The following is a 26368-nucleotide window of genomic DNA, read 5'->3' as shown; positions in this document are numbered from 1 at the left end:
TCATGGTTTCAAGATGGCCACAGCACCCACCTCCTTGGATCATTTTCTCGTACAACCTTTGTTGAAAGACAGAACATGCACAGCAACATATGCAAATAACTTGACCTAGTAAACAAGTGAAGGAGGAAAATAATCCTTGGAGCCCCAAAGCAGACTTCCCCTCATGGCATTAGCCAGGAGTGGACCACATGCTCCCTCACGCTAGGGTCTGGACCCCTTCCCTTGAGAACTAGAGATTTCCACCCAAAACTCCAGCAGCATCAGGGAATGAGGAATCAAGAAATGTCTTTGGGGTCGCCAAAGAAAAGTATCTGCCCCAAGGCTGATTAATAGGGAGGCTGATTTCTGACTTTTGAAAGACAATCCAGAAATTAGAACTATTTTTTATGTGCAGAACCAAATTTAATTCCAACCTTTCCTAAGATAGGTAACTCATTTTAAAATAAGATAATTTCTTGGGGGGGCGCAGTGGCTCATGTCTGTCATCCCAGCACTTTAGGAGGCCGAGGTGGACTGATCACTTGAGGTCAGGAGTTGGATACCAGCCTGGCAAACATGGCAAAACCCCGTCTCCACTAAAAATACAAAAATTAGTGTGGGATTACAGGCATGGTGGCACAGACCTGTAATCCCAGCTACTCGGGGGGGTGAGGCAGGAGAATCATTTGAACCCATAAGGTAGAGGTTGCAGTGAGATTGCAGCACTGCACTCCAGCCTGGGCAACAGAAAAAGATAATTTCTTCAAGTGGTTTCACATGGTTTTCAAACCATAGAAGCACAAAATTTAGCTGAGTAGCTTTTATAAGTTCTGGGTGGCCTTTTGGAATCAAATTCAATGTTCCACAGTCAGGACTCTTCTGCTGCTGGACAGTCATGTGGTGCAAGGCTCTAAGTTGAAGAGTGTCCCATAGGCCTTGTGCAGTAAAAGCTCTGCTCTTCATCATAATGGTTGGCTCATCAGGACCATAAGAGTGATCTCTTGCAATAGTTAAACAACCAAACAGAGCTATAGTAATGGCTTATAACCAAAGTACACAATCAGTGTCAAAAAGAAAGACAGGGATGTGAACACACAGGTTCCCAGGAGACGCGGAGCCAGAACTTAGCATGGGATCCCAGCCCTGGTGAGTCAGAGCCCACGAGCATGCCCTGGCAGGTGGCCCGTTTGATTCTTCTGGCTCACAGGTTGCATGCTCTGCCTGTGACCCTCTGCCTACAAGACTTAGCAGATGAGCAAATGAAGGTCCAATCAAACAAGAACTAACAAGAAACGCAATATAACTTTTAAAATTAGAAATCGCGAAATGCATCCCAGCACTTTAGGAGGCCGAGGTAGGTGGATCACTTGAGACCAGGAGTTCGAGACAGCCTGGCCAACATGGTGAAACTCCATCTCTACTAAAAATACAAAAATTAGCTAGGTGTGGTGGTGGGCGCATGTAATCCCAGCTACTCAGGAGACTGAGGCAGGAGAATCGCTTGAACCTGGGAGGCAGAGGTTACAGTGAGCCGAGATCATGGCACCGCACTCCAGCCTGGGCGACAGAGCTGTGGAGAGAAAGAAAGAAAGAAAGAGAGAGAGAAAGAAATAAAAAGTGCCAACTTTACAGAGAGCTCTGAGATGATGGTTTTTTACACCTTTTTAAAATTTTCTTGCTTTTCTTGTTCCTTATCAGCATTTCTCAACTTTTTTTCAGTCTGTGACTTCGGTGGGATCTGTCTCCCCACTCTTTGCCTGTCCTGCTCTGACCATCCCATCTGACCCAGGTATGAACACAGAGTCCATCCACACAGTCCTCCCCAAGAGGAGCTTAGAGGAACTAGGGGCCATGGTAAGAAATTACAGTCATCTGTGGGGCAAATAAAATACTATTTGCACAAAGGCAATTGCTTTGGCCAATCGAGTGCGAAGTCCTGACTTGGTAGATGTTTCCTAATGTCAGAAGACTGCGAAGAATTGCTCAAAAGAGCAACAAAAAACATCTAAACTTTAAAACATCAACTACTGCTATGAACCAGAGTCTATCCATACGTCCAGAAATTTAAATATAACCAAGAGGGTGCTCTCTGTGTCAGTCAAATAGTGCACCTTTTGTGACCTCTTGTTACCTGCTGCCCAACCCACACACTCACTCACTCAAAAATCTTAATAGAATTTCCATTTTGTGGAGAATGGGTGGAAAGGAAGGGAGTCAAGAGAGCTGTGTCAGCTTCCAGCCATAGCCCTTTCCACCCTATCTGCAGGTTCCTGGAAAGAATGACGGTGAGATTTCTGATGCTGGGCCCTAAATCTAACTCTGCTCAGAGGTTTGGCTCTGGAACGTCATCCTGTTTCATTTTACACAGCTGTGCACACTCGTTACTGCATTGTATTTCTTTTGCCTCTATTTCCATATTTAGCCTTTAGTTAGAGGTTCTGAGCAAAACTTCCATTTCATTTGCAGTCATTCCATCGTAAAGAATTAGTGAAAATATACCATTTAGCTATAAATATTTGAGCTTTCGAATTCACATGATTAATAAAAGGAAAGTAAGTAAATGTGCAAGAAAGTTATTGTCCAGGCCCAGTGAACCAAGAAAACTCTGAAGGTAGAGGGCAAGATGGAAAACTTCTGGAATGTAGCCTCTTCTAAAAAAGGATCTGCTATAATAAGAAAGAGTGTGTTATTTTATATACATATATTTTAAGAGTGTTTTTATATAGGTGAGTTGAGGTATATATCTCATTACATTTATGTAAATATTCTCTATGAGAGCATGTTCTAAACATTTTTCAGAATTTTCCCATATAGACTAAAATCAGAGAACCTTGCTGCTGTTTATGTACATGAAATTTTAATTTGTTTTATAAATTTCTTGTGAGAATAGGAACAGCCTCCCTTACTGACATAAGGTCTCCAAGCCTCAATCAATTCATAAGAATGTTTCAGAGTCTACTCTATGCCTGGCCCTGTTGTGAGTCTGTAGATATTTCTGTTTTAAATCATATCTTCTTTAATTTAATGAATGGAAAGTTATTGGAAGATGTGATGCACTGAAAAGGAAGTAATATCAGGTATATGGTGTTCTTATCCAAAACACATAACCTGAATCTACATCATACAACTCCAAAATGAGGAGCACTCTATTAAAAACCAGCCTATGTTCTTCAAAAATATTAATGTCATGAAAGACAAAGTTAGGAATGTTCCAGATTAAAGGAGACAAAAGAGATATGACAATAATATATAAAGCATGATCCTCAATTGGATCCCGAATTAGAGGGGGAATTGCTATAAAGGATGTTATTGGGATAATTGGCAAAATTTGGTGATTAGATAGTAGCATTGTATTGATGTTCAATTTCATGATTTTGATAACTGCACTGTACTTACATTAAGAGAATGCCATTGATCTCTGGAAATAGCAGCTGAAGAAAATAAGAGTAAAGGAGTATGATGTCTGCAACTTATAGTTCATTATAAAACTAGTAAGTATATATGCTTACTACACATATATGTAAATTAGATATCGTGCAAATGTGGCAAAATTTTAACATTGGTAAATCTGGGTAAAGGATACATGATAGTTCTTGTACTATTCTTAAACTTTTTTTGAGATGGAGTTTCACTCTGTCGCCCAGGCTGGAGTGCAGCAGTGAACCTCAGCCTCCCGGGCTCAAGCGATTCTCCTACCTCAGCCTCTTGAGTAGCTGAGATTACAGGCGCCCACCACCATGCCAACTAAATTTTGTATTTTTAGTAGAGACAGAGTTTTACCATGTTGGTCAGGCTGGTCTCAAACTACTGACCTCGTGATCCTCCCGCCTCAACCTCCCAAGTGCTGGGATTACAGGCATGAGCCACCACTCCCGGCCCTCTTGTACTATTTTTGTAACTCTTCTGTATGTTTGAAATTATTTCAAAATAAAATTAAATTTTATGAAATTGTTGGTACATACACTACACTTGTCCTGAAATTAGTTGCCTTGCGAGATTTTACTCTTGGCTAACACTTAAACATTATCTTGAGCAAGGCACTGATGACTAGGTTGAGATCAAAAAGTTTTACAACCAAGTTTTGCAAGATTTATTTCTACTTTGAAAAGAAAGCTGGAGACGGACAGTCGGGTGTGGGGAGTAGTCATTAAATCAATTATGTGTAATGGGAACTCGGCCTCTACATTTCCACTTCTTTATTGCCACTCCTGGGAAATCGGTCAGAGAAAAAAATACGAGATGCACATGCAAACATCTTCCCTGTGATACTCACTTTCCATAAAAATCAGGCACAACCCTGTACCCTTGCCCACTGGAGCATGTCACCCTCAGGGCTGGCAGGTCTCAGCATTCTCCTGGGCCAGGGCTCCCACGCCTTTCCCCACTTAGAGAGGCCCAAGCTGTGGCTCCTCCAGAAGCCTTTTGTGTCCCTCCAGAACCGTACCGTCCAATACAGTAGCCGCTGGCACATGTGGCTGCAAGCTCCTGTGATGAGCTGGTCTGAACTGACATGTGCTGTCAGTGCAAAACCCACACTGGGTTTCAAAGACTTTGCACAAAAAAAATAAAATAAAAGATCTCGATAATTTCATATAGTGATTACATACTAAAATTACAATGTTTTAAATATATTGAATTGAATAAAGTACATTATTTAAATAATTTCAAGTGCTGCTTTTTACTTTTTATTTGATGTGGCTACCAGGAAATTTAATATCATTCACATTTCACTTCCACTATGAAATAGTAAAAAAAAAAAAAAAAAATCATATACGTGGTTCACATTATGTGTGTATTAAGCAGCCCTACCCAGATGCGGATGAAACTGCACAGCCCCTTCCTCACGCCCTGGCTGCGCACCCTGTCATGCTCTGAGAGCATCTCCCCCTGCTTCTCCAGCTGGCTGCTCCCTCCTACAGCACTACAGGCTCTACAAAGCCAGGAGCCTTGTTCTTGGTCCCTCAGTTTCCAGCATTGTGCCTGCCGTAGCTGATCAAGGGTGTTGCTTAGCCAATTTAACTCCTCATTTAAGAACTAGGCCGGGCATGGTGGCTCACAGCTATAATCCTAGGGCTTTGGGAGGCTGAGGCAGGAAGATTGCTTGAGACTAGGAGTTTGAGACCAGCTTGAGCAAGAGAGTGAGGCCTCATCTCTACAAAAAAAGAAAAAATTAGCAAGGCATGTTGGCCCACACCTGTAGTCCCAGCTGCTCGGGAGGCTTGAGCCCAGGAGCTGGAGGCTGCAGTGAGCCATGATCATGCCACTGCATTCCAACCTGTGCAACAGAGCGAGACCTTGTCTCTAAAGCAAAAACAAAATAAACCATATATGTATATATGGTTTTACAGTAACTAAGTCAAGTTATACTTCTTCCATAAAGACCTCTCTGTATCCTCCATCTCTCTGTACTCCTGTAGTTCTGTCTTTATGACTTAGTTTGACTGCCACATGATGTTTAGGATTCATTTTTAAATACTCCAGTAGATAATGTTACTGCAGAAGGTGGACAAAAGATTGGCCATATATTGATGATCACTGAAGTAGGTGAGGAGTACCTGGAAGTTCATTATGTTAGTCTATTTTTGTGTACGTTTGGAAATTCCTATAATAAAAAATGTAAATAATGTCTCATATTAGGCCTACTTTGAGGGTTAATGTCTCATCTTCACAATGAGCGCCTATGCTCCTAAGACTGTTGTTCATGACTTGTAGATGATGGCTACTGTAGAAAAGAGGACCTACATCGGTACTTGCTGAATTAAACTGTATTTTAGGTGCCAAAAATTCCATTGAGAAAAGCTGGATTTAGGTGTGAGAATAAAGATACAAGGTGCTATTCTAGCTTTTGTTTTCTGGCCTTTATTCTACAGTCAACCTCCTTTTTGATTTCTGCTCTAGCTTCTTCTCTCATGGGCTTATGATTAATCTTCAGTGAATGCCTGCAGTGCCCCTGCTCCAGTGTTCTGAGTCACTTCTGGATAGCCCATAGTTATCATAAAACTAAGAACCATCTGGGTGTAGTGACGCAAGCATCTAATGCCAGCTATAAGGGAGGCTGTAGCAGAGGATCACTTGAGCCCAGGCCTCCCAGGAGTTCAAGGCCAGGCTGGGCAGGGTAGTGACATCCCATCTCTAAGTTAATTAATTAACTGGAAGCCAAGTTTGCATTCAGATTTCTATGTCGGCCCCTCCTTTTTTCTTACTCCATAGATCCCATTCTGCTTCTCTCACTATGTCTCCCTGTTCTACGGGTACTAAAGGTAGAAAAGAAAAGAGCACATTTGCCATTGCTTTCACATCTGCACAATAAGTGTTCATGTCTTACTCTCCTTCTATACTGTAATTCAGAGAAAGTGGTCTAAAAACAATACTAGGACGAAATATTGTGATCATCCACATTTTTATTTTTTTATTTTTATTATTTATGTATTTATTTATTTATTTATTTATTTGAGATAGAGTCTCGCTTTCTTTCCCAGGCTGGAGTTCAGTGGCTCAATCTCGGCTCACTGCAACCTCTGCCTCCCAGCTTCAAGCACTCCTGCCTCAGCCTCCTGAGTATCTGGGATTACAGGTGCCTGCCACCACACCCGGCTAATTTTTGTATTTTTAATAGAGATGGGGTTTCACCATGTTGGCCAGGCTGGTCTCAAACTCCTGAACTCAGATCTGCTTGCCTCGGCCTTCCAAAGTGCTGGGATTACAAGCGTGAGCCACTGCGCCCGGCCATCATCCACATTTTTCTATACCTACTGCTCTTTGTCATTTCAAATGGAGCCAGTAATTCCATGAGAAGAGTCCTTTTTTAAAAAAAGTTTGCAACCAGCACTCCAAGAAGAAAACCCTTTGCCTGCATCCAGTGTCAAATTCCTCTAGGTGAAAAAAACAGGCTAAAAACACAGTAGCCATTGTCATTGCAAAGGTGACTGAAAAGTATGCACTAACCTTTGTGATTCTTTTTTTTTTTTTTGAGACAGAGTCTCACTTTGTCACCCAGGCTGGAGTGCAGTGGCTCTATCACAGCTCACTGCAGCCCCGACCTCTGGGCTCCACTGATTCTCCCACCTCAGCCTCCCGAGTAGCTGGGACTATAGGCATCCACTACTATGCCTGGCGAATTTTTTTTTTTTTTTGTAGAGATGGGGTCTCACTATGTTACCCAGGCTGGTCTTGAACTCCTGAACTTAAGCGATCCTCCCGCCTCCACCTCTCAAAGTGCTGGAATTACAGGGATGAGCCACCACACCTGGCCTGTGATTCACTTTCTTTTCTTTTTCCAAAAAGCTAGGGAAACACATTTTGGTGGGAGAATAATTTCAAAGCTTAGTAAACCTGGGAGCAAGGGATTTTGATTACCCATTCATGCAGAGAATACCCAGACAGGAGAGACCAAAGAACTATACACAAAGCAGAAGTCTCTGAGTCATTGGCTAATGCTTAAATCTGAAAACCATGACTCTGATTATGACATGTTAAAACACCCACATTGGGACAGGGCAGTCACATGAGCTGTCTTTCTCTTTGAACTGATTCCTCTACCTGTAGTTTGTTCTTGCCTTTCTGTTCTGCCGAATATCGAAGCTTTGTTTCAACAAGTCTGTAACCTGTGAGAGGTACTTTCCATCACTGCTTCCATCACATGCTTTCTTCAAAAATAGAATTTGTTGAGCTGATGCAATGGTGTGCACCTGAAATCCCAGAGACTTGAGAGGCTGAAGAGGGGGAATTGCTTGAGCCCAGGAGTTCGAGTCCAGCCTGGGCAACATAGTGAGACCTCATCTCTAAAAATAAAAATTAAAAAAAATTATTTTTACCATGTCGTCTGCTGTATAACTGTGCTAGACAGAATAATGGCCCCTGAAGACTTCCACATCCTAACCCCCAGGACCTGTAAATATGTTATACTGCAAGGAGCAGATGAAAGGTTGCTAATCTGCTGGACTTAAGGCAAGGAGATGATTTCAGATTATCTAGGTGGGCCCAGTATAATCACGATGGTCCTTGTGAGTGGGAGAGGGAGACGCGGGAATCAGTGCCAGAGGGCTGCCAGAGACAGAGAGGCCAACGAGCCAGGAAATGTGGGCAGCCCCTAGAAGCTGGAAAGGCAAGAAAATCAATTCTGCCCTAGAGCCGCCCTGCAAACACTGTGATGTTAATCCAGTGAGGCCATTTCACACTTCGGCTTCCAGAAATGTAAGATCATAAATTTGTGTTGTTTTCAGACTCCAAGTTTCTGACCATTTGTTGGGAGAAAAGGATCTTAACTAATTTTTATGATCTTGCTTACAAACACCAGTTTGAATTGAGCAATTCCTAAAATTAAATATGTTAATTCCTTTTTTTCTTTCCCTGAAAAACTAAGGAAAACATTTTGGTAGGAGAGTAATTTCAAAGCTTAGTAAACCTGGAGACAGTTCAAATACCAGTTTAAACTGAGCAGTTCCTAAAATTAAAGATGTGAATTCCTTGGCAGCCTGCTGGGATTCCTGGGTGTGGCTGCTGCCTGCCATTTCCAACGTCTCCTTTGGGGTGGCTGCCTCAGTCCTCACAGCCCAAGTATCGCTCCTCAAGTCGGAACTGTGGCCACCAGGAGGAGTGTCAGAAGCCAAGAGGAGGCAATTTGGGGCATTTCTCAAAAGTTGACTATTCTTTGCTTTCCTCCACATCATTTCCTAACAGAATAATTGTATCTGTAATTCCAGATAATTGAGATGTTTCCCTTTTCATTTCTCAACTGCCTTAAGGCGAGTTGATTAGCAACCTTCATCCCCCCCTCCCAAGCTATATAATATATATACCAGACCTGGCCATTAGGATCTGAAGGGAACAATTTTTCTTTCTTTCTTTCTTTTTTTTTTTAAAGAGATGAGGTCTCGCTATGTTGCCCAGGCTGGACTCAAACTCCTGGGCTTAAGCAATCTTCCCGCTTCAGCTTCTCAAGTCACTGGGACTTCAGGTACACATCACTATACCAGCTCAAAATATTATTTCAACAAAATATTTCAAACTTTCTTTACAGTATAATTTTATCTTTCCAAAATAAACAAGCTTGAGAATATTCTTTATCCAAAATGGCCCCGTCTCTGAGTCCTACATAGAGTTAACTACTTTATATATTGTCAACCATTGATTATCAAGAGACAGATTATCCAACTTGTGGTTCTTTGGAATCAAGATCTTTCTCTTATTCTCTTATTCACCTCTGTCCAGCTGCCTACATTTTGACTCTTGTCCTATCAGTGTCCCTTCTCCTTGATGGTGCAGGGAAGGAAAAAAGACATAAAAGTTGATTTGATCATTGTGTCTCCCTAAACAAAACAAAGGTTTTGTTACAAAAGAGTTTAAAACTTCCAATTTATTTAGAGACAGGGTGGCTATCTGGCCAGAAATATGAGCCAGAACTGCGTCTGCAACAAAGGACAATAATACCTTTAAAAATGTTAATAGTAGCTTTTCCTTAAATTGAAAAGATTTTTTTAAATTATAAAAGTTACGTGTTTGTCATAAAAAGCAAATAGTGCTGTAGGCAGCTGAGGTGGGAAGATCACTTGAGGCCAGGAGTTCAAGACCAGCCTGGGCAGCATAGTAAGATTTTGTCTCTACAAAAAATAAAAAGCAAATAAAAAATTAGCCGGGCGTGGTGGTGTGTGCCTGTAGTCCTACCTACTTGGAAGGCTGAGGTGGGAGGATCACTTGAGCCTAGGAGTTCAAGACTGCAATGAGCTATAATCATGCCACTGCACTCCGGCCTGGGCAACAGAGTGAGAGCCTGTCTCTAAAAAAAAAAAAAAAAAAAAATGTTTTTAAGTAATTTAAAAAGCAAATAACTATCTACATTATTCACTTTACATTACATGAAACTAATATGTATTTTCATTATTCCTTTATTCATCTATATTTGAAAATTGTTTTGTTTCAATCATGAATAATGTGCTCCCTTCGTTGTTTTCCCCTTCATATTTGCTACAAAGGCTGTAAAAGGCACTCTACAGAGTTGTGTGCCGCCTTAGGGATGGAAGTCAGCCACTCCTGCTGTGTGGATTTTAGCTTCATAGGCTATTTCCATTCCTCCTTGACACACTGAACCATAAATCAATACCCCAAGTTTTACCCTCACCTGCAACCAAAGTTTCTACTGCACTGAAAATGGCCATGTGAATGTGAGTTTGAGAAAGGTCACATATGGTAAAGTTGTCATGTTGCCACATTTTCTGCATATTCTGTAACCAGGAATGATTTGACTGTATAAATTTATGCTACAGACACACTTGTTTGTACATTTAATGTCCGCTTTCTATAATATGAAAAAATACACAGAACGTTTTATGCAATTGGCCCTGAGTAACGCAACATATAAATGCTTTGAGAGCAGTTACCAAAAATTATGCAGATTATTACAAAAGTTATATGGAACTGCACAGATATTCTAAATGTGCTTTTGAGTAAATTTCTCAGCTACCAGAGGGCTGGGCAGCTGTTTCCAGCACATCCTGGCACAACATTCATGTTATCATCCACTTATTTATTCCACAATTTCAAATGATTGATGAGACACCTCCCCCATCTTTGCTTCCTCTTGGAGGAAAAAAAATATACAAGTAATCACGAGCACAGGAGGAGGTGGACATACTACATCATAGGAAAGAATGCGTAACTGTGAACTCTAAACATGAGCTGGGTGCCTGATGCAGTGTAGGAACCACAGTAAGTTGATAATCAGTGAGGCTGGAGGATTGAAATTTTATTTGGTAAAGAATCTTGAGCCAGGTGCAGTGGCTCACGCCTGTAATCCCAGCACTTTGGGAGGCCAAGGCGGGCAGATCATGAGGTCAGGAGTTCGAGACCAGCCTGGCCAACATAGTGAAACCTGCCTCTACTAAAAATACAAAAAATTAGCCGGGCATGGTTGCAGGCACCTGTAATCCCAGCTACTCGGGAGGCTGAGGCAGGAGAATGGCTTGAACCTGGGAGGTGGAAGTTGCAGTGAGCTGAGATTATGCCATTGCACTCCAGCCCGGGCGACAGTGTGAGACTCCATCTCAAAAAAAAAAAGAAAAAAAAAAGAATATTGAAATAGAATCTATAGGAAAAAAATGTCCTTGAGTCTAGTAAATGTGGAGTCACAAAATTGAAATAATGTGTATCTGAAAAGCGAATAAATAGATGCCAAGAAGGAGTGAGTCATAAGCACATGAGTTGTAAGACGTTGAACTTGAGAGACCAGATCAGGCAATGCCGCTTAATACCATCACATGATCCTCCCCGAGGCCCTGTATTTAATTAAAATAGAGAGGGAGGCACCACAGATGCCAGAAGAACATTGTTGCTCTTGGTGGATGGGCCCAGAGGAATACAGAGTTAAACCTTGAGTGCCTGCGTCCGTGAGAATTCAGCATGGAATGTCTCTACTATTTCCTGGGATTTCTGCTCCTGGCTGCAAGATTGCCGCTTGATGCCGCCAAACGTGAGTAACCCTCAATTTCTATGTTTAACCCCTTCTCTGGCCATTGGCTGAAATGATGGCTAATAATATCCTCTGAACTAGAGGTTGGACTGAAGTTCTTCAGGAAGCATTCATCTCTGGCTCACTCATCTCTTCTGCAAACTGTTGGGAAGGCTGAAACTACAGCAAAATGCCTCCAACTCCATTCTTTGCTTTCGGCTCATGGAAAGTAAAAACCATGCAGCCCTTCTCTTGTGAAGCTTTTTTTCCATTGCAATTGCAACCCATTCTTGCCAGACAGTGGTTGGGGGAGGGTTGGACAGCCTCCAGCCACAGAACGAAGCAACTCCACCAACTAAACTATGTCCAGCTTCCAACCAAAAGGGTGGAGACCTCACATGAAATGGAGTCTCCAATCTGGAGACAAACTTACGAATCTCCCCAGCCCAGAAGCTATTGCTCCTCCTGCGGGGCTTCCTCACAGACCTGCAGGAGCTTGCTGGGAGAGGAGCTGAAGCCCGGACTCTCTACCCTGGTCAGGCAGGAGAGGCCAGGGCATTTTTAACAATACTGATACCCACACAATGAAACCGGAATCTTTGGGAGTGGGGTCAGAGGATCCTTGTTTTAAAAGTTCCTCTTGGGATCTGCCTATGCAGCCAGGGTCCAGACCACTAAAGCAGTGTGCAGATTTCGCGAAAGGAAGAGAGCTGAGCCGCTGTAACCCTGGGCCTGGGATTGCGGGGACGGGACGGGTGGGAAACTGCCAGAGGCGCAGCGGCTTCTGGTTAGAGCCACAGAGGCCTGAGACGTGGGCCGCGCCCCGGCCCAGGAGACCCCGCGGCCGCGCCCTAACCCTCGGTCTCCCTACTGCGACTGCGACCCGGGAAAACGCCTGCGTTTTTGGAAAGGAAGTCCCATCACAGGGAGCTGACCTGGTGTCAGCGCATAGCACGTGCCGGGCCCGCAGTGCGCCTCGCGTCCTCCTAGCAGCCCTCGGAGCCCGGCGCTGTGATGGTCCCGCTTCCCACACGAGGACACGGGCCACAGAGTGGGCAAGGAACTCGCCCCAAGCCACACAGCGAGTAAGTTGAGGAGGCAGCCTTCCATCCCGACCTCTGTCCTTCCTGCCCGGGTTTGGGGTTGGACAGGCTCGGGCTCCCCGCCAGCCTACAGGCTGGGTCTCCAGTGGCTTTGCTCCGTTTCCTCATTTCCTTCAAAAAGAGGAGTTTTCGTTTCCTCATTTGCAAAACTGGGTAATTGTGTTCTTGTGAGATCAGCTGCTTGGCGTGGGAGACATGCATGGTGGGGATTGTTCCTACGGAGGCAGACCTGCACCCACCCTCAGGATACCTCCCAGGACAGGCTCCTTTAAAGACGAAGGAACACAGAATAGACCCGATGGAGGACACCTGCCCTTATTCCGGCCTCTTTCACCAGTCCATTTCGCTCTGCTCAATAAAACAGATTAGCAGGAGGCTGAATCCGCGCTGTCAGCTCAAGAGGAGTCCTCAGCCTCCTGGGCAGTGTAACAAACCCCAGGCATTCACCAGGTTCACCTTGCTTTGGACTAAATATTCTGCCCAGAAAAAAATAAGGGCAGGCAGAATGTAACAGTGTATCAAGCACTAAAGATTTCTTGCCATTTTCCATTCGTAGCCCTGAAGGAAGGAGAAGGTGTGGACAAGGTAGCTGGCGGCAGCGCAGCCACCGCCTTTCTGCTGGTGGACACAGCAAGGAGGCCAAACTGTGGAGGGAGAGTCAGCTGCAGCAAATTTGGGGTTGGACAGGTTCGGTCTCCCCCGCCAGCCTACGGGCTGGGTCTCCAGTGGCTTTGCTCCGTTTCCTCATTTCCTTCAAAACGAGGAGTTTTCGTTTCCACATTTGCAAAACTGGGTAATTGTGTTCTTGTGAGATCAGCTGCTTGGCGTGGGAGACATGCATGGTGGGTGCGAGCTCACCCACCATTGATGGGTGATTCTCCTTTGAGCTACGACCTCAAATTTACCTTCGCATTTATTGCCCCCAAAACCCACCCCCACAGGCTTTTATTTTTCTTTTAAAATCTGCTTACTATTGGGGTTTCTTTTAATCAATTTTTTTAGAGACAGGGTCTTACTCTCACCCAGGCTGGAGTGCAGTGGTGTGATCACAGCTCACTGCAGCCTCCAACTCCTGGGCTAAAGGTGATCTTCCACCTCAGCCTCCTGAGTAGCTGGGACCACAGGCACGTGCCACCACACCCAGCTAATTTTTGTATTTTTTGTAGAAAGGGTATCTTACTACGTTGCCCAGGCTGGCCTCAAACTCCTGGGCTCAATCCTGCCTTGGCCTCCCAGAATGCTAGGACTACAGGCGTGAGCCACCTCATCCAGATGGGTTTATTTTATTTTTTAAATTTTTGTAGAGACAGGGTTTTGCCATGTTGCCCAGGCTGGTCTGGAACTCCTGGGCTCAGGCAATTGCCCACCCTCAGCCTTCCAAAGTGTTGGGATTACAGGCATGAGCCATTGCATCCGGCCTTTATTTTAAATTCAACTTTTTATTGTGAGGTATTTATAGATTCACATACTGTTGTAAGAAATAATACAGAGAGATCCCCTTGCACCCTTTACCCAGTTTGCCCCAGTGGTACCATCATGTAAAACACGACATCACAGCCCAGATATTGACACTGATACAGTCAAAATACAGCAGAGCTCCATCACCAAAGTATTCTCATGGCTATAGATGTATAGCAAAATCTACTTCCCTCTTTCCAACCCTCACCCAGTCCCTGGCAACTGCTAATCTGGTTTCCATATTTATCATTTTGTCGTTTCCAAAATTCTATACAAATGGAATTTTCCAGTATGTAACCTTTTGAGATTTGCTTTTTTTTAAACCCAACATAATTTCCTGGAACTTCATTGATTTATTGAAGTAACTGCATCAATAGTTTTTTCCTCTTTGTCACAGAGTAGTATTCCATGGTATGGATGTACCACAGTTTGATTAACCGTTCACCCATTAAAAGATATCTGGGTTATTTCAGTTTGGGCTATTATGAATAAGGCTGCTATAAACATTCATGTGCAGATCTCTGTGAGAATATCAGTTTTGTTTCTCTGGGACGCATGCCAAAGGGTACAATTTCTTGGTTGTATGATAGTTGCATGTTTAGTTTTGCAAGAAACTAACAGAGTGGCTGTACCATTTTACATTTCCACTAGCAATGTGTGAGCAATCCAGTTTCTCTACATCCTTGTAAGCATTTGATGTTGTCACTGCTTTTTAGTTAAGTCTTACTGATAGGGATATAGTGATATTTCACTACTGGCTAATGATGTTGAATATCTTCTTGTGTGTTTATTTGCCACGAGATGAATGAAATGGTGAAATATCATTTCATTAATTTTTACCAATTTTTCTAATTGAATCCCATGGTTTTCTTATAGTGAGTTTTGAAAATTCTTTATATATTCTAAATACTAGTCCTTTATTGGAAGTGTAGTTTACAAATAATTTCTCCCAGTCTGTAGCTTGCCTTTTCATCTTCTTTCATACCATGTTTCAGAGAGCAAAGGTTTTTTATTGTAATGAGTTCCAATTTCCTGTTATGGGTTGTGTTCGTGTCAAGTCTTAGAATTCTTGCCTAGTCCTAGATCCTGAAGATTTCACCTATGCCTTTTGCTTTTTACAGCACCATATGTTGAAAAGCCTATCTTCCCTCCATTGGATTGTTTTTGCATCTTTGTCCAAAATCAAGCCGGGCACTGTAGTGCTTTCCCGTGGTCCCAGCTAATCGGAAGGCTGGGGCAGGTAGATCACTTGAGCCCAGGAGTTTGAGTCCAGCCTGAGCAACATAGTGAGACCCCCATCTCTTAAAAAAAAAATTAGTAGAGCATGCTTGTGTGGATCTATTTCTGGATTCTCTTTTGTATTCCATTGACCTATGTGCCTATCCCTTGTAACTATCCTTTTAAGTTTGTACTTTTCCTTGACTTCTAACATTTAAAATCAGAAGAGAAATCTGTGTTCTGATTATGTTCCTGGAAATAATAACTTTCTTTCAAGATCTGAGGAAGAGGAAGACTCTCTGGAACAGTGGAAAGAACTTGTCCTGGGAATCAAAAGATGTGAATCTTGATTTCTACTAAAGATGACCCTAGGTGAATCATATCATTTCTCTAGGCCTGAATTTCTTCATATATAAAATGAAGGGATTTGAACTAAATAATCTTAGTTCTTTTCATATGACTCAAGTGAATTTCCAATTACAAATATTTATTGATAAACACAAATGTCCTCCCTTCACTTAATATCTATTTCCAAATAGGATCAATCTCATAGAATCACAGGACATTTGGCTTTTGTCAGATTTGAAGGCCCAGAGAAGACACATGGCCTGAGGTCACACAGCCTGTTTAATAACGGAACCAAGGCTAGAAAACAGGTTCCATGACTCCGACTTCACTGCTCTTTCCCATTCTCTCTGCCTCGTGGAGAAGAAGGGAACGTATTGCTCCCTTCTCCTACCAGAGAAGAGGAATAGAAGAAATAGGTCAGAGACATGCATCCAATATGGCTTCTCTGAGCACCCACTCAGTACCACACCTCATGGAGGATCTCTCCCAGGATTTAAGAGAACAAGATAGAGTTTCTCTCTTCCAAGAGTCTATAGCCAGGCCAAGACATAGAACCATAGAAATTAATGGGAGAACAATTTAAGACCATTGGCTGAGGAATACAGACAATTGAGTTTTGGGCTGTAACAAAATAGGCTAAGACATTTATTATCTTAGTCAGTCCCGAGGTAAGCAGGACTAGAGCAACAGCTCAACAGTTTCATTGAAGGCTCCATTTCTTTTCATCTTTCCACTCTGACACCCTTAATGTGTTGGCTGTTTCCTCAGATTTGTGTCCTCATGGTTAAATATGGCTGTCATAGCTCTGGGCATCACATCTTTACACTACCATCTCCAAAATCAATTCTGAGGAGGAAAAAATTGAATTTGTTCTCACATATCTCTTATTATAAAGGAGGAAAACCTTTCTCAGAAGTTCCCAGAAGACTGCTTCTCAGCTCTCATTGACCAGGATCAAATCATCTATCTGCTCCTGCCCAAATTGTAGGGAAAGCTAGGAAGTGATACTCTGGAATTTTGAACTGTTAGAGTGGAAACTCTGCCAGCAAGGGGAAAAAAGGAGGAGGGGTGCAGGCATGAAACAGTTTATTGGAGGCAACCAGCCAGTCTGCTACAATTCTCAAAAGAAAGAGACCATGTGACCACCAGACTGGTCAGGCAAGGCAAAAAGGAGACACTAACTCAAGATTAGAAAGAATTTTAAAAGAACTGTAATATTATAAACCTAGAGCAACCACTTAGAACAAAATAAGTGAAAGAGGTATCACTAACAAGCTAGTTGTAGAGGTAAAATGGAATCCAAATATACCTCCAAAGAGTATAGGAAAAGAAGGAAAAAAGAACAAGTGGAACAAATAGAAAACAAATAACAGGGTAATACACTTAAATTTCATCATATTGATCATTACATTAAATGTGAATTATCTAAACACTCCAACTAAAAGGCAGAGGTTGTCAGACTGGATTCTTAAACATCCAATTATATGCTTTCTATGAGAACCTCTCTTCAAATATAAAAATGCATACAGGTTTAAAATGTAAGGATGAGTAGAAACATACATCAATCTAAACATTTTTAAAGTAAAAGAATGGAAAAAGATATACCAGTTAAACACTAAACATTCATATCAAAGTATTCTTTAGAACAAGGGATATTACCAGGGATAAAGAGCATCAATTCTTATTGAGAAAAGGGTCAGTTCATCAAGAAGCTGTAACAATTCTAAATGTATAGTATGCACCTGACAACAGAGCTTCAAAATACATACAGCAAAAACTGGAAGAAGAAACAGGCAATTGGAAAAACCACAATTATAGTTGGAGATTTCAAGATTTCTCACTCAGTAACTGAAATAACAAGTAGAAAATCAGTAGGAACACAGAAAACTCAAAAAACACTATCAACTAGCTTGACATAAATGACATTTAAAAAGAAAACACTCTACCCAACAAATGTAGACTACACAAAGTATATGGAACATTCACCAAGACAGACCATTAAAAAGCTGTTTATCAGTCAACTTCCTGGTACTAGTACGGGTCGCTTGGAATTTTGAAGGCATTCCTGAGCCTGGCATTCCTTTAGCCAAGTGAGTAGTTCAGAATGGGGAAAAAAATTCAAAAATCTGAAGATTACTGGCATCAGTGTTTTCCTAATAATATTGTATCAAATTTAAATATTCAGAGGATGTGTATTGAGAAGCCAAGTGATGGCTAAAAAACATTGACTTTCAAAATTTTTCTTTGATTCATTTGAAGTTCATAAAGACATAGGGTCTGAATGCTTGTAATCAAGGTATTTCCAGGAGACTTCCTTTAAAAAACAAATCACCCTCTGTTTACTTGATTCACTGAATATATTGTGTATGTGCTTTTCAACAGTAAGACATAAAAAGTTTCTTTAACCACTGTGAGGTGATTACTAAATGAAGAATAGAATTTGTTTTTCAAATATTGATACAGGATTTCATGATGTGCTGGGCAGTGAAAGACCTTCTGCTTACATGAGGGAGCACAACCAGTTAAATGGCTGGTCTTCTGATGAAAATGACTGGAATGAAAAACTCTACCCAGTGTGGAAGAGGGGAGACATGAGGTGGAAAAACTCCTGGAAGGGTAAGTCAAAAGATTCAACCCAAACACCTGCAATTTCCTACTTCAGTAAGTCTTATAGATGGTAAAGCCTTTTAGATCACACGGCTCACGTCATTTCCACGAATGACAGTGCTCTCATTACCAGGTGGGGAGGCACCTGGACTTCGCAATATTTTCTTTAGCCCAACACTATCACTCCCTAAGCTACAAGTAATCTCCTTAGAAATTTCCACATTGGGCCGGGCGCGGTGGCTCACGCTTGTAATCCCAGCACTTTGGGAGGCCGAGGCGGACGGATCACGAGGTCAGGAGATCGAGACCATGGTGAAACCCCGTCTCTACTAAATATACAAAAAAATTAGCCGGGCGTGGTGGCGGGCGCCTGTAGTCCCAGCTACTCGGAGAGGCTGAGGCAGGAGAATGGCGTGAACCCGGGAGGTGGAGCTTGCAGTGAGCCGAGATTGCGCCACTGCACTCCAGCCTGGGCGACAGAGCGAGACTCCGTCTCAAAAAAAAAAAAGAAATTTCCACATTGGTAGCTCTTGGAATACTTTTGAAGAGCGAGCAGATTTAGCTTTAAACCTATTTAACCAACCTGGGAATGATCATCTTCAGAAACCCAGTCACCCCAAAGCCATTTTTACTTGTCTCAAAGGTGTGGCTTATCAGAAACGGAAAATCTTTCTTTTTAGATAAAAGAATACATCCTTCAGCCATTGGTTTTGAGATTTAAAAATACAAACTTCTAAAACTTGTCTCCTTAACCCAACTGAGCTGATTTGTTTTATTATCGTAGGTAAATGTTCTTGCTGTGATTAGAGCATTCTTAACTGGTCTGATTTATTTTTTAATTTATCTTCTAGAGTGTTGTACTCTGAAAACTAAAGTAAGGAATACAAAATATAAATATAATATATTATAAAGAGGCATATGGGTCCTTTGGTCCTTATTAATAAAGTTATCTCTAAATGTTTATGAATGAAAGGAGAAAGATGCTGGATCATCAAGCCCCACTTTTTTATACCCTAGGAGGCCGTGTGCAGGCGGTCCTGACCAGTGACTCACCAGCCCTCGTGGGCTCAAATATAACATTTGTGGTGAACCTGGTATTCCCCAGATGCCAAAAGGAAGATGCCAATGGCAACATAGTCTACGAGAAGAACTGCAGAAATGGTAAGAACACAGTATTCTCCTAAACTACTGGAGACCGAGTTTCTAAACCTTAATGGTCACAGGTGCTCCTGTAAGTGCCAGATGCTGCTCTCGTCCCTTGCCACTGCACTCCATGAGCTGGATGACAGAGACGGTGAGTGTGTGGTCCTACGCAGCACTTTCATCAACATCAACGGCAGCCAGACCTACTGCAGCAAACCGGTGGCTCTCCCCTGCTGGGAGCCCTCTTCAAAAGCCACATCACCACCCCCTGCTTTTCCTTAGTGTCCAGTTGATTGGATAGAGAATACCTTGTTGAGTCTCAGATTTTGCTTTTATTACTTGGAACTCTTTTGGCTACTCAAAAATAGCCAATTTGACAGATGTTTGCTGATCAGTCTAATTTCGGCCGACAAGGATTTCTTAAGCAAATGCTGTGTAGCTGGCACAAATGCTAAAATGTGTATTTTGGTTTTGCTTTGCTCTTAGTGAAAGAAATAAGCTCTCTGTCCATGTTAAAGAGGACCAAAGGCGCAAATACATCAAGGGAAATTATCTTGTCAGAATGGTACATGCTCAAAAAACAGAGCTAATGGCCGGGTGCCATGGCTCACGCCTGTAATCCCAGCACTGTGAGAGGCCAAGGCAAGCAGATCACCTGAGGCCAGGAATTCAAGACCATCCTGGCCAACACGGTGAAACCCTGTCTCTACTAAAAATATAAAAATTAGCCGGGCGTGGTGGCAGGTGCCTGTAATCACAGCTACTAGGGAGGCTGTGGCAGGAAAATTGCTTAACCCCAGGAGGCGAAGTTTGCAGTGAGCCAAGATTGCGCCACTGCACTCCAGCCTGAGCAACAGAGCAAGACTCTGTCTCAAAAAACAAAACAAAACAAAACAGAGCTAATTATTGATATTCTTCAGTCAGTAACAAAGCTATTTAATAATGAACTTATGATCTGATTTTATTATTTAGAACTTTTATTAAGCTGTCAACATATTCATTTTTTATTAATTTTTTATCTTCCTGTGAGGAAAACATTCAATTCTATATGGAAAATATTTTATATTTAACAAGAATTAAGCATTTAATATTTTGTAACATTTTTTTCTCTTCTTTTTTTGAAACAATTGATTTTTTTTTTTTTTTTTTTTTTGAGACGGAGTTTCACTCTGTCACCCAGGCCGAAGGGCAGTGGCGCGATCTTGGCTGGCTGCAACTTCCGCCTCTCAGGTTCAAGCGATTCTCCTGCCTCAGCCTCCCAAGTAGCTGGGATTATAGGCGTGCACCACCATGCCTGGCTAATTTTTGTATTTTTAGTAGAGACAGGGTTTCACCATGTTGGCCAGGCTGGTCTTGAACTCCTGGCCTCAGGTGATCCCCCTGCCTTGGCCTCCCGAAGTGCTGAGATTACAGGTGTGACCCACCGCACCCAGCCTGAAACACCTGATTATTAGGAAGTTCTCAAATGATAATCTGGTCCTCTCAGTATTTTGATGTATGAGTCCTCCTTATAAAAATTTTTATAAAATATCTATCACCACTAGAAGGAACTAGCCATCTTTTAAGAAATGACTGGTTCCAGGTCTAGGGCAAGAAAGTACCAAGTGAGTCTGAGGCACTTTGTTGTTAAAACGAGGAAGAGCTCAAAGCCTAGTAGGATTGTGTCAAAAAGACACAGGAGCCAGCTTAAAGAGGCTTCTATTGGCTATCTTTGGGACAGGTGAAGAATAAAAAAGAATAACGACTATAATAGATTGATAAATAAAAAGGGTCTTCAAAAATGTCAGTGTGAAAAAAAGAAAATATGAGAGAGACTGTTCAAGATGAAAAGATATTGATCATGGCTTCTTTAAAATGAAAAATTTCATACATACAGGAAAGCTGAAAGCAGGGTACAGTGAGCACCCAAATACTCTCTAACTAAACTTTGTTCTTTCTTTTTTCGTTCCTCTTATTGATACATAATAGTTGCATACATCTTGGGGTACATGTGGTATTCTGATACATGCATAAAATGCGTAATGATCAAATCAGCATAACTGGCATATGAATCACCTCAAACATTTGTCTTGTCTTTATATTGGGAATATTCCACTTTCTCTCTTCTGGCTATTTTAAACTATATGTTATTGTTAACTATAGTCACCCTACTGTGCTATCGAACACCGGACCTTATTCCTTCTATTTAACTATATGTTTGTATCCATTAACCTCTCTCATCCTCCCTCCCTGCCTCTCCTTCCCAGCCTCTAGTACCACCAACCTTCCCTCTACCTCCATGAGAGCCACTTTTTAGTTTCCACATATAAGTGAGAACATGTGGCATTTGTCATTTTTGTTTGTTTGTTTGTTTGTTTTGAGGCAGAGTCTTGCCCTGTCACCTAGGCTGGAGTGCAATGGCACGATCTCGGTTCACTGCAACCTTCCGGGTTCAAACGATTCTCCTGCCTCAGCCTCCCAAGTAGCTGGGATTACAGGCACCCACCACCATGCTCAGCTAATTTTTGTATTTTTAGTAGAGACGGGGTTTCACCATGTTGGCCAGGCTGGTCTTGAACATTTGACCTCGTGATCTGCCCACCTCGGTCTCCCAAAGTGCTGGGATTACAGGTGTGAGCCACTGCGCCCAGCCTGCATTTGTCTTTCTATGCCTGGCTTATTGCACTTAACATCATTACCTCCAGTTCCATCCATGTTGCTGCAAATGATGGGATTGAATTCTTTTTATGACTGAGTAATATTCCATTGTGTATATATACCACATTTTCTTTATCCATTTATCTATTGATGGATACTTCATCTGGTTCCATATCTTGGCTATTGTGAATAGTGCGGCAACACAGGAATAGATACATGTCTTTGATAGATTGATTTCCTTTCTTTTGGATATATTCCCAGCAGTGAGATTGCTGGCTCATATGGTAGCTCTATTTTTAGTTTTTTGAGGAACCTCCATACTGTTTTCCATAGTGGTTGTACTAATTTACATTCCTACCAACAATGATATACTGTTGGCGATTTGTATGACTTTTTTGAGAAATGTCTATTCAGATCTTTCACCCATTTTTTGATTAATTTTTTATTGATACATGATAATCATACACATTTCTGGGGTATGCGTGTTATTTTGATACATGCATACAATTTATGGTGATCAAATCAGGGTGATTGGGATATCCATCACCTCAAACATTTATCATTTATTTGTATTGGGAACATTCCAAATCTTTCTCTTTTTTCTTTTTTCTTTTTTTTTTTTTCTTGAGCTAGAGTTTCACTCTGTCACCCAGGCTGGAGTGCAGTGGTGCAATCTCGGCTCACTGCAACCTCTGCCTCCCAGGTTCAAACAATTCTCCTGCCTCAGCGTCCCGAGTAGCTGGGATTATAGGCGCATGCAACACACCTGGCTAATTTTTGTATTTTTAGTAGAAACGTGGTTTCACCATGTTAGCCAGGCTGGTCTCGAACTCCTGACCTCAAGCGATCCACCCACCTCGGCCTCCCAAAGTGCTGGGATTACAGGTGTGAGCCACTGCACCCAGCCCAAATCTTTCTTCTAGCTGTTTTGAAATATACAACAAATTATTGTTAACTATAGTCACCTAGATTCAATAATTTTAGCACTTTGTCATAACTGCTTCTTTCCATATATCTATAGCCATATGTAGATATAAGAATAGCTATATATATCTATCTACTTCTAGAGAGAGAAAGAGGGATTTTAAAAATCATTTAAAGCATCAAAAACAGCCAAATATAATATACAAACCTTGATTGGGGTGATAATGGTGTCAGGGCTATGTAGGAAAATGCTCTTATTCTTAGACATGTGTGCCAGAGTCTTTATGAATAAACAGTCATGATGTCAAGTGTGTCAGGAAAAAAACCTACAGATAAAGTGTGCCAAAATAAAAAGATAAAGTATCTCTGTTTGATTTGAATAGGATTGTGATTTGAAAACCCGATAGGAAGAAAAATACTTTAAATGATATCTCTACGTTGGACTTTTCTGAATAATTGCTTTGTATAAAACCTTCATTGAAATACAGCAAATTCAGAAAAGTGCACAAGTCGTAAGCATACTATTGGATGAATTCTACATATTAAGTGTTTAGTTGTCTAACTACTTTTAAACTAGTTATGAAAAAAATACGAAAAAGTGTTTAATTCAGTGATGCATGCACGTTGGGTTTTCTGAGCCCAGATAACACTCATGGCTGTTTTCTATCTCTGTTTAGAGGCTGATTTATCTGCTGATCCATATGTTTACAACTGGACAGCGTGGTCAGAGGACAGTGACGGGGAAAATGGCACGGGCCAAAGCCATCATAACATCTTCCCTGATGGGAAACCTTTTCCTCACCACCCCGGATGGAGAAGATGGAATTTCGTCTACGTCTTCCACACACTTGGTTGGCTTTTACAAACCCTAAGCTTCTTCTTTACCTTTCCTTAAAATTTCAACCTTCTCTTTTCTTACTCTATAATTGAGAATGATAACACAGAGAGTTAATAACAGTCACCCTGCTAACTTTCCTTAGCACGAGTGAACAGTGAGAGATGAAAATGAAATCTTGGTTAACCTTGCCAAATCTCCAGGACACCAAAGAGTTAAAAAGAGAGAAAAACAAAAAGATTAAGCTCTTTTTCAAAAAAACAAAACCACTTAATTTTTTCTACCTAAAACCATAACAAGAAAAAATGCTAACACTTATTTCTTTGAATGGCACATGGAAGCCGGGCATGTGACTCACACTTGTAATCCCAGCACCTTGGAAGGCCGAGGTGGGTGGATCACCTGAGGTCAGGAGTTCAAGACCAGCCTGGTCAACATGGTGAAGCCCTGTCCCTACTAAAAATACAAAAATAAGCTAGGTATGGTGGTGCGCACCTGTAATCCCAGCTACTCAGGAGGCTGAGGCAGGAGAATCACTTGAACCTGGGAGGTGGAGTTTACAGTGAGAGGAGATTGAGCCGTTGCACTCCAGCCTGGGCAACAGAGTGAGACTCCATCTCAAAAAACAAACAAACAAATGAAAAAAACAGAATGGCACATGGATGAGCATTCATTGATTGATTCTTTAGTTTTTTTATGTTCTCTAAAGAATTTTTAAGATTTAAAGAAGCATGTGCTATTTATTTGTAGGAAATCCTCAGAAAAGGTATAAACAAAAAATAAAAATTATCCATAATTAACACCAGAGATTATCATTGTTAATTATTATGGTGTTTTCTTTGCTAGTATTTATTAAGATCATTATTAAGATCACGTACACATTTTTGCTTACTATCATGAGCATTTGATGATATGATTTTTAAAATTTTTATGCATTGTTTTAATGGCCGCACAGTATTTCATTGTGTAGAAATAAAATAACTACTGTTCCGCTTTGACCTAGCCCATTCTGTCTTTTTTTAAATTACAAATGGTATTCATTTTGCTTTATTATTGGGGAAATGATTACTTTTAGAAGGAGCAAATTTAGCTTATTATTAATTAGGCTGCCAAATTCTTAGTTTCAAATGTCACTAGGTGCCACCTGGCACTGAGTATTTGAAAAACTGCTACCAATCAAGCAGCCTCCAGATTACTAAATGTTTCATCTTTTTTTTTTTTTTTTTTTTGAGACGGAGTCTCGCTCTGTCGCCCAGGCTGGAGTGCAGTGGCGCAATCTCAGTTCACTGCAAGCTCCGCCTCCCCGGTTCACGCCATTCTCCTGCCTCAGCCTCTCCAAGTAGCTGGGACTACAGGCGCCCGCCACCACGCCCGGCTAATTTTTTGTATTTTTAGTAGAGACGGGGTTTCACCATGGTCTCGATCTCCTGACCTCGTGATCCGCCCGCCTCGGCCTCCCAAAGTGCTGGGATTACAAGCGTAAACCACCGCGCCCGGCCAAATGTTTCATCTTTCATCACAGATTAGAGAGAGCTCCTCTTCCTTCAATTAACTTATTTACAAATCAGGACAAAATATTAACAATACGTATCCATTGAACAGACTATAAGCTATGTCAAATATTATGCTCATCTATATAAATCAATTGCCTTAAAGCTAACTTATTTTTCACTGCCATTATGACCCCATTAGCCAACTCACCAAACATTTCTTTGACTTGTCACTCTCATGACAGAATTCTGACATTTTGCATGGAGTCACTTATGTTCACTAACACTCCCAGACTCTTTAGCCTAGTAAACATTCCAATAACTTAACCAGATCAAATGTCTGTATTTAAAATCAACCTTCAGCCTAGAACTTGCTCTGTTTGTCTAACAAGACTGCCTTGAATTTCTGTCTTCCACTGAGGTCTCAGAGTTAACTGATACTCTCCCTCAACTAAGTATGGTCTCACCTCTCAGAGCTGAAACTAACATTTTCCTCACGAATAACCCCTGAGAGACATCCCTTCCCCTTATAACTTCTGATGGAACTACCCCTGCATCTCAAAGTGAAGGAGGATTCCAAATCACACATCCCCCGAGAGACCAGTGTGTTTTTCTCACATGTTTGACGATGTGATAAACGGGGTCTTGAAACAACCCGGTCTCGAAAGCATTCAACCTAAGATACCCAGTCAGTGACAGGTCTAAACCAGGCACCCTGGCAGGATTAGAAAAGTTCTTGATTAGGCGGGGCGCGGTGGCTCACGCTTGTAATCCCGGCACTTTGGGAGGCCGAGGCGGGCGGATCACGAGGTCAGGAGATCGAGACCATGGTGAAACCCCGTCTCTACTAAAAATACAAAAAATTAGCCGGGCGTGGTGGCGGGCGCCTGTAGTCCCAGCAACCTGGAGAGGCTGAGGCAGGAGAATGGCGTGGACCCGGGAGGCGGAGCTTGCAGTGAGCCGAGATCGCGCCACTGCACTCCAGCCTGGGTGACAGAGCGAGACTCCGTCTCAAAAAAAAAAAAAAAAAAAAAGAAAAGTTCTTGATTTGGGAATGATAGTAAGAGGAGTTACAGAGTTTTAAAATTTGTTTAAATATCCTTGAGCCCTGAAGGAGAGGAATTACTTCCACCTGTTAGCGAGCAGCCGGGAGGGTTGGAGAAAGAAAAGGAATGACTCAGGG

General features: G+C 41.8%; 1 protein-coding gene across 5 annotated transcripts in view; it reads left to right on the top strand.

Annotated features, from left to right (window-relative positions):
- GPNMB (glycoprotein nmb) overlaps nt 1-26368 on the top strand; it is a 64332-nt gene that overhangs the window by 22686 nt on the left and 15278 nt on the right. For 2 of the 5 annotated variants that reach the window (XM_058434512.1, XM_058434493.1), the window contains exons 2-5: nt 1699-1768; nt 18013-18165; nt 19174-19317; nt 23538-23711. In XM_058434512.1, coding sequence (XP_058290495.1) covers nt 1699-1768; nt 18013-18165; nt 19174-19317; nt 23538-23711 — 541 coding nt within the window. Of the gene's footprint in view, nt 1-1698; nt 1769-3381; nt 3471-11308; nt 11444-18012; nt 18166-19173; nt 19318-23537; nt 23712-26368 lie in introns of those variants that run through there. The other 3 variants (XM_032759399.2, XM_032759391.2, XM_058434602.1) reach the window with 2 other exon arrangements.

The sequence above is a fragment of the Hylobates moloch genome, unplaced genomic scaffold (assembly GCF_009828535.3).
Source record: "Hylobates moloch isolate HMO894 unplaced genomic scaffold, HMol_V3 SCAFFOLD_1, whole genome shotgun sequence".
In the NCBI taxonomy this organism is placed as follows: domain Eukaryota; kingdom Metazoa; phylum Chordata; class Mammalia; order Primates; family Hylobatidae; genus Hylobates; species Hylobates moloch.
This window is presented reverse-complemented; position numbering and strand designations above follow the sequence as displayed.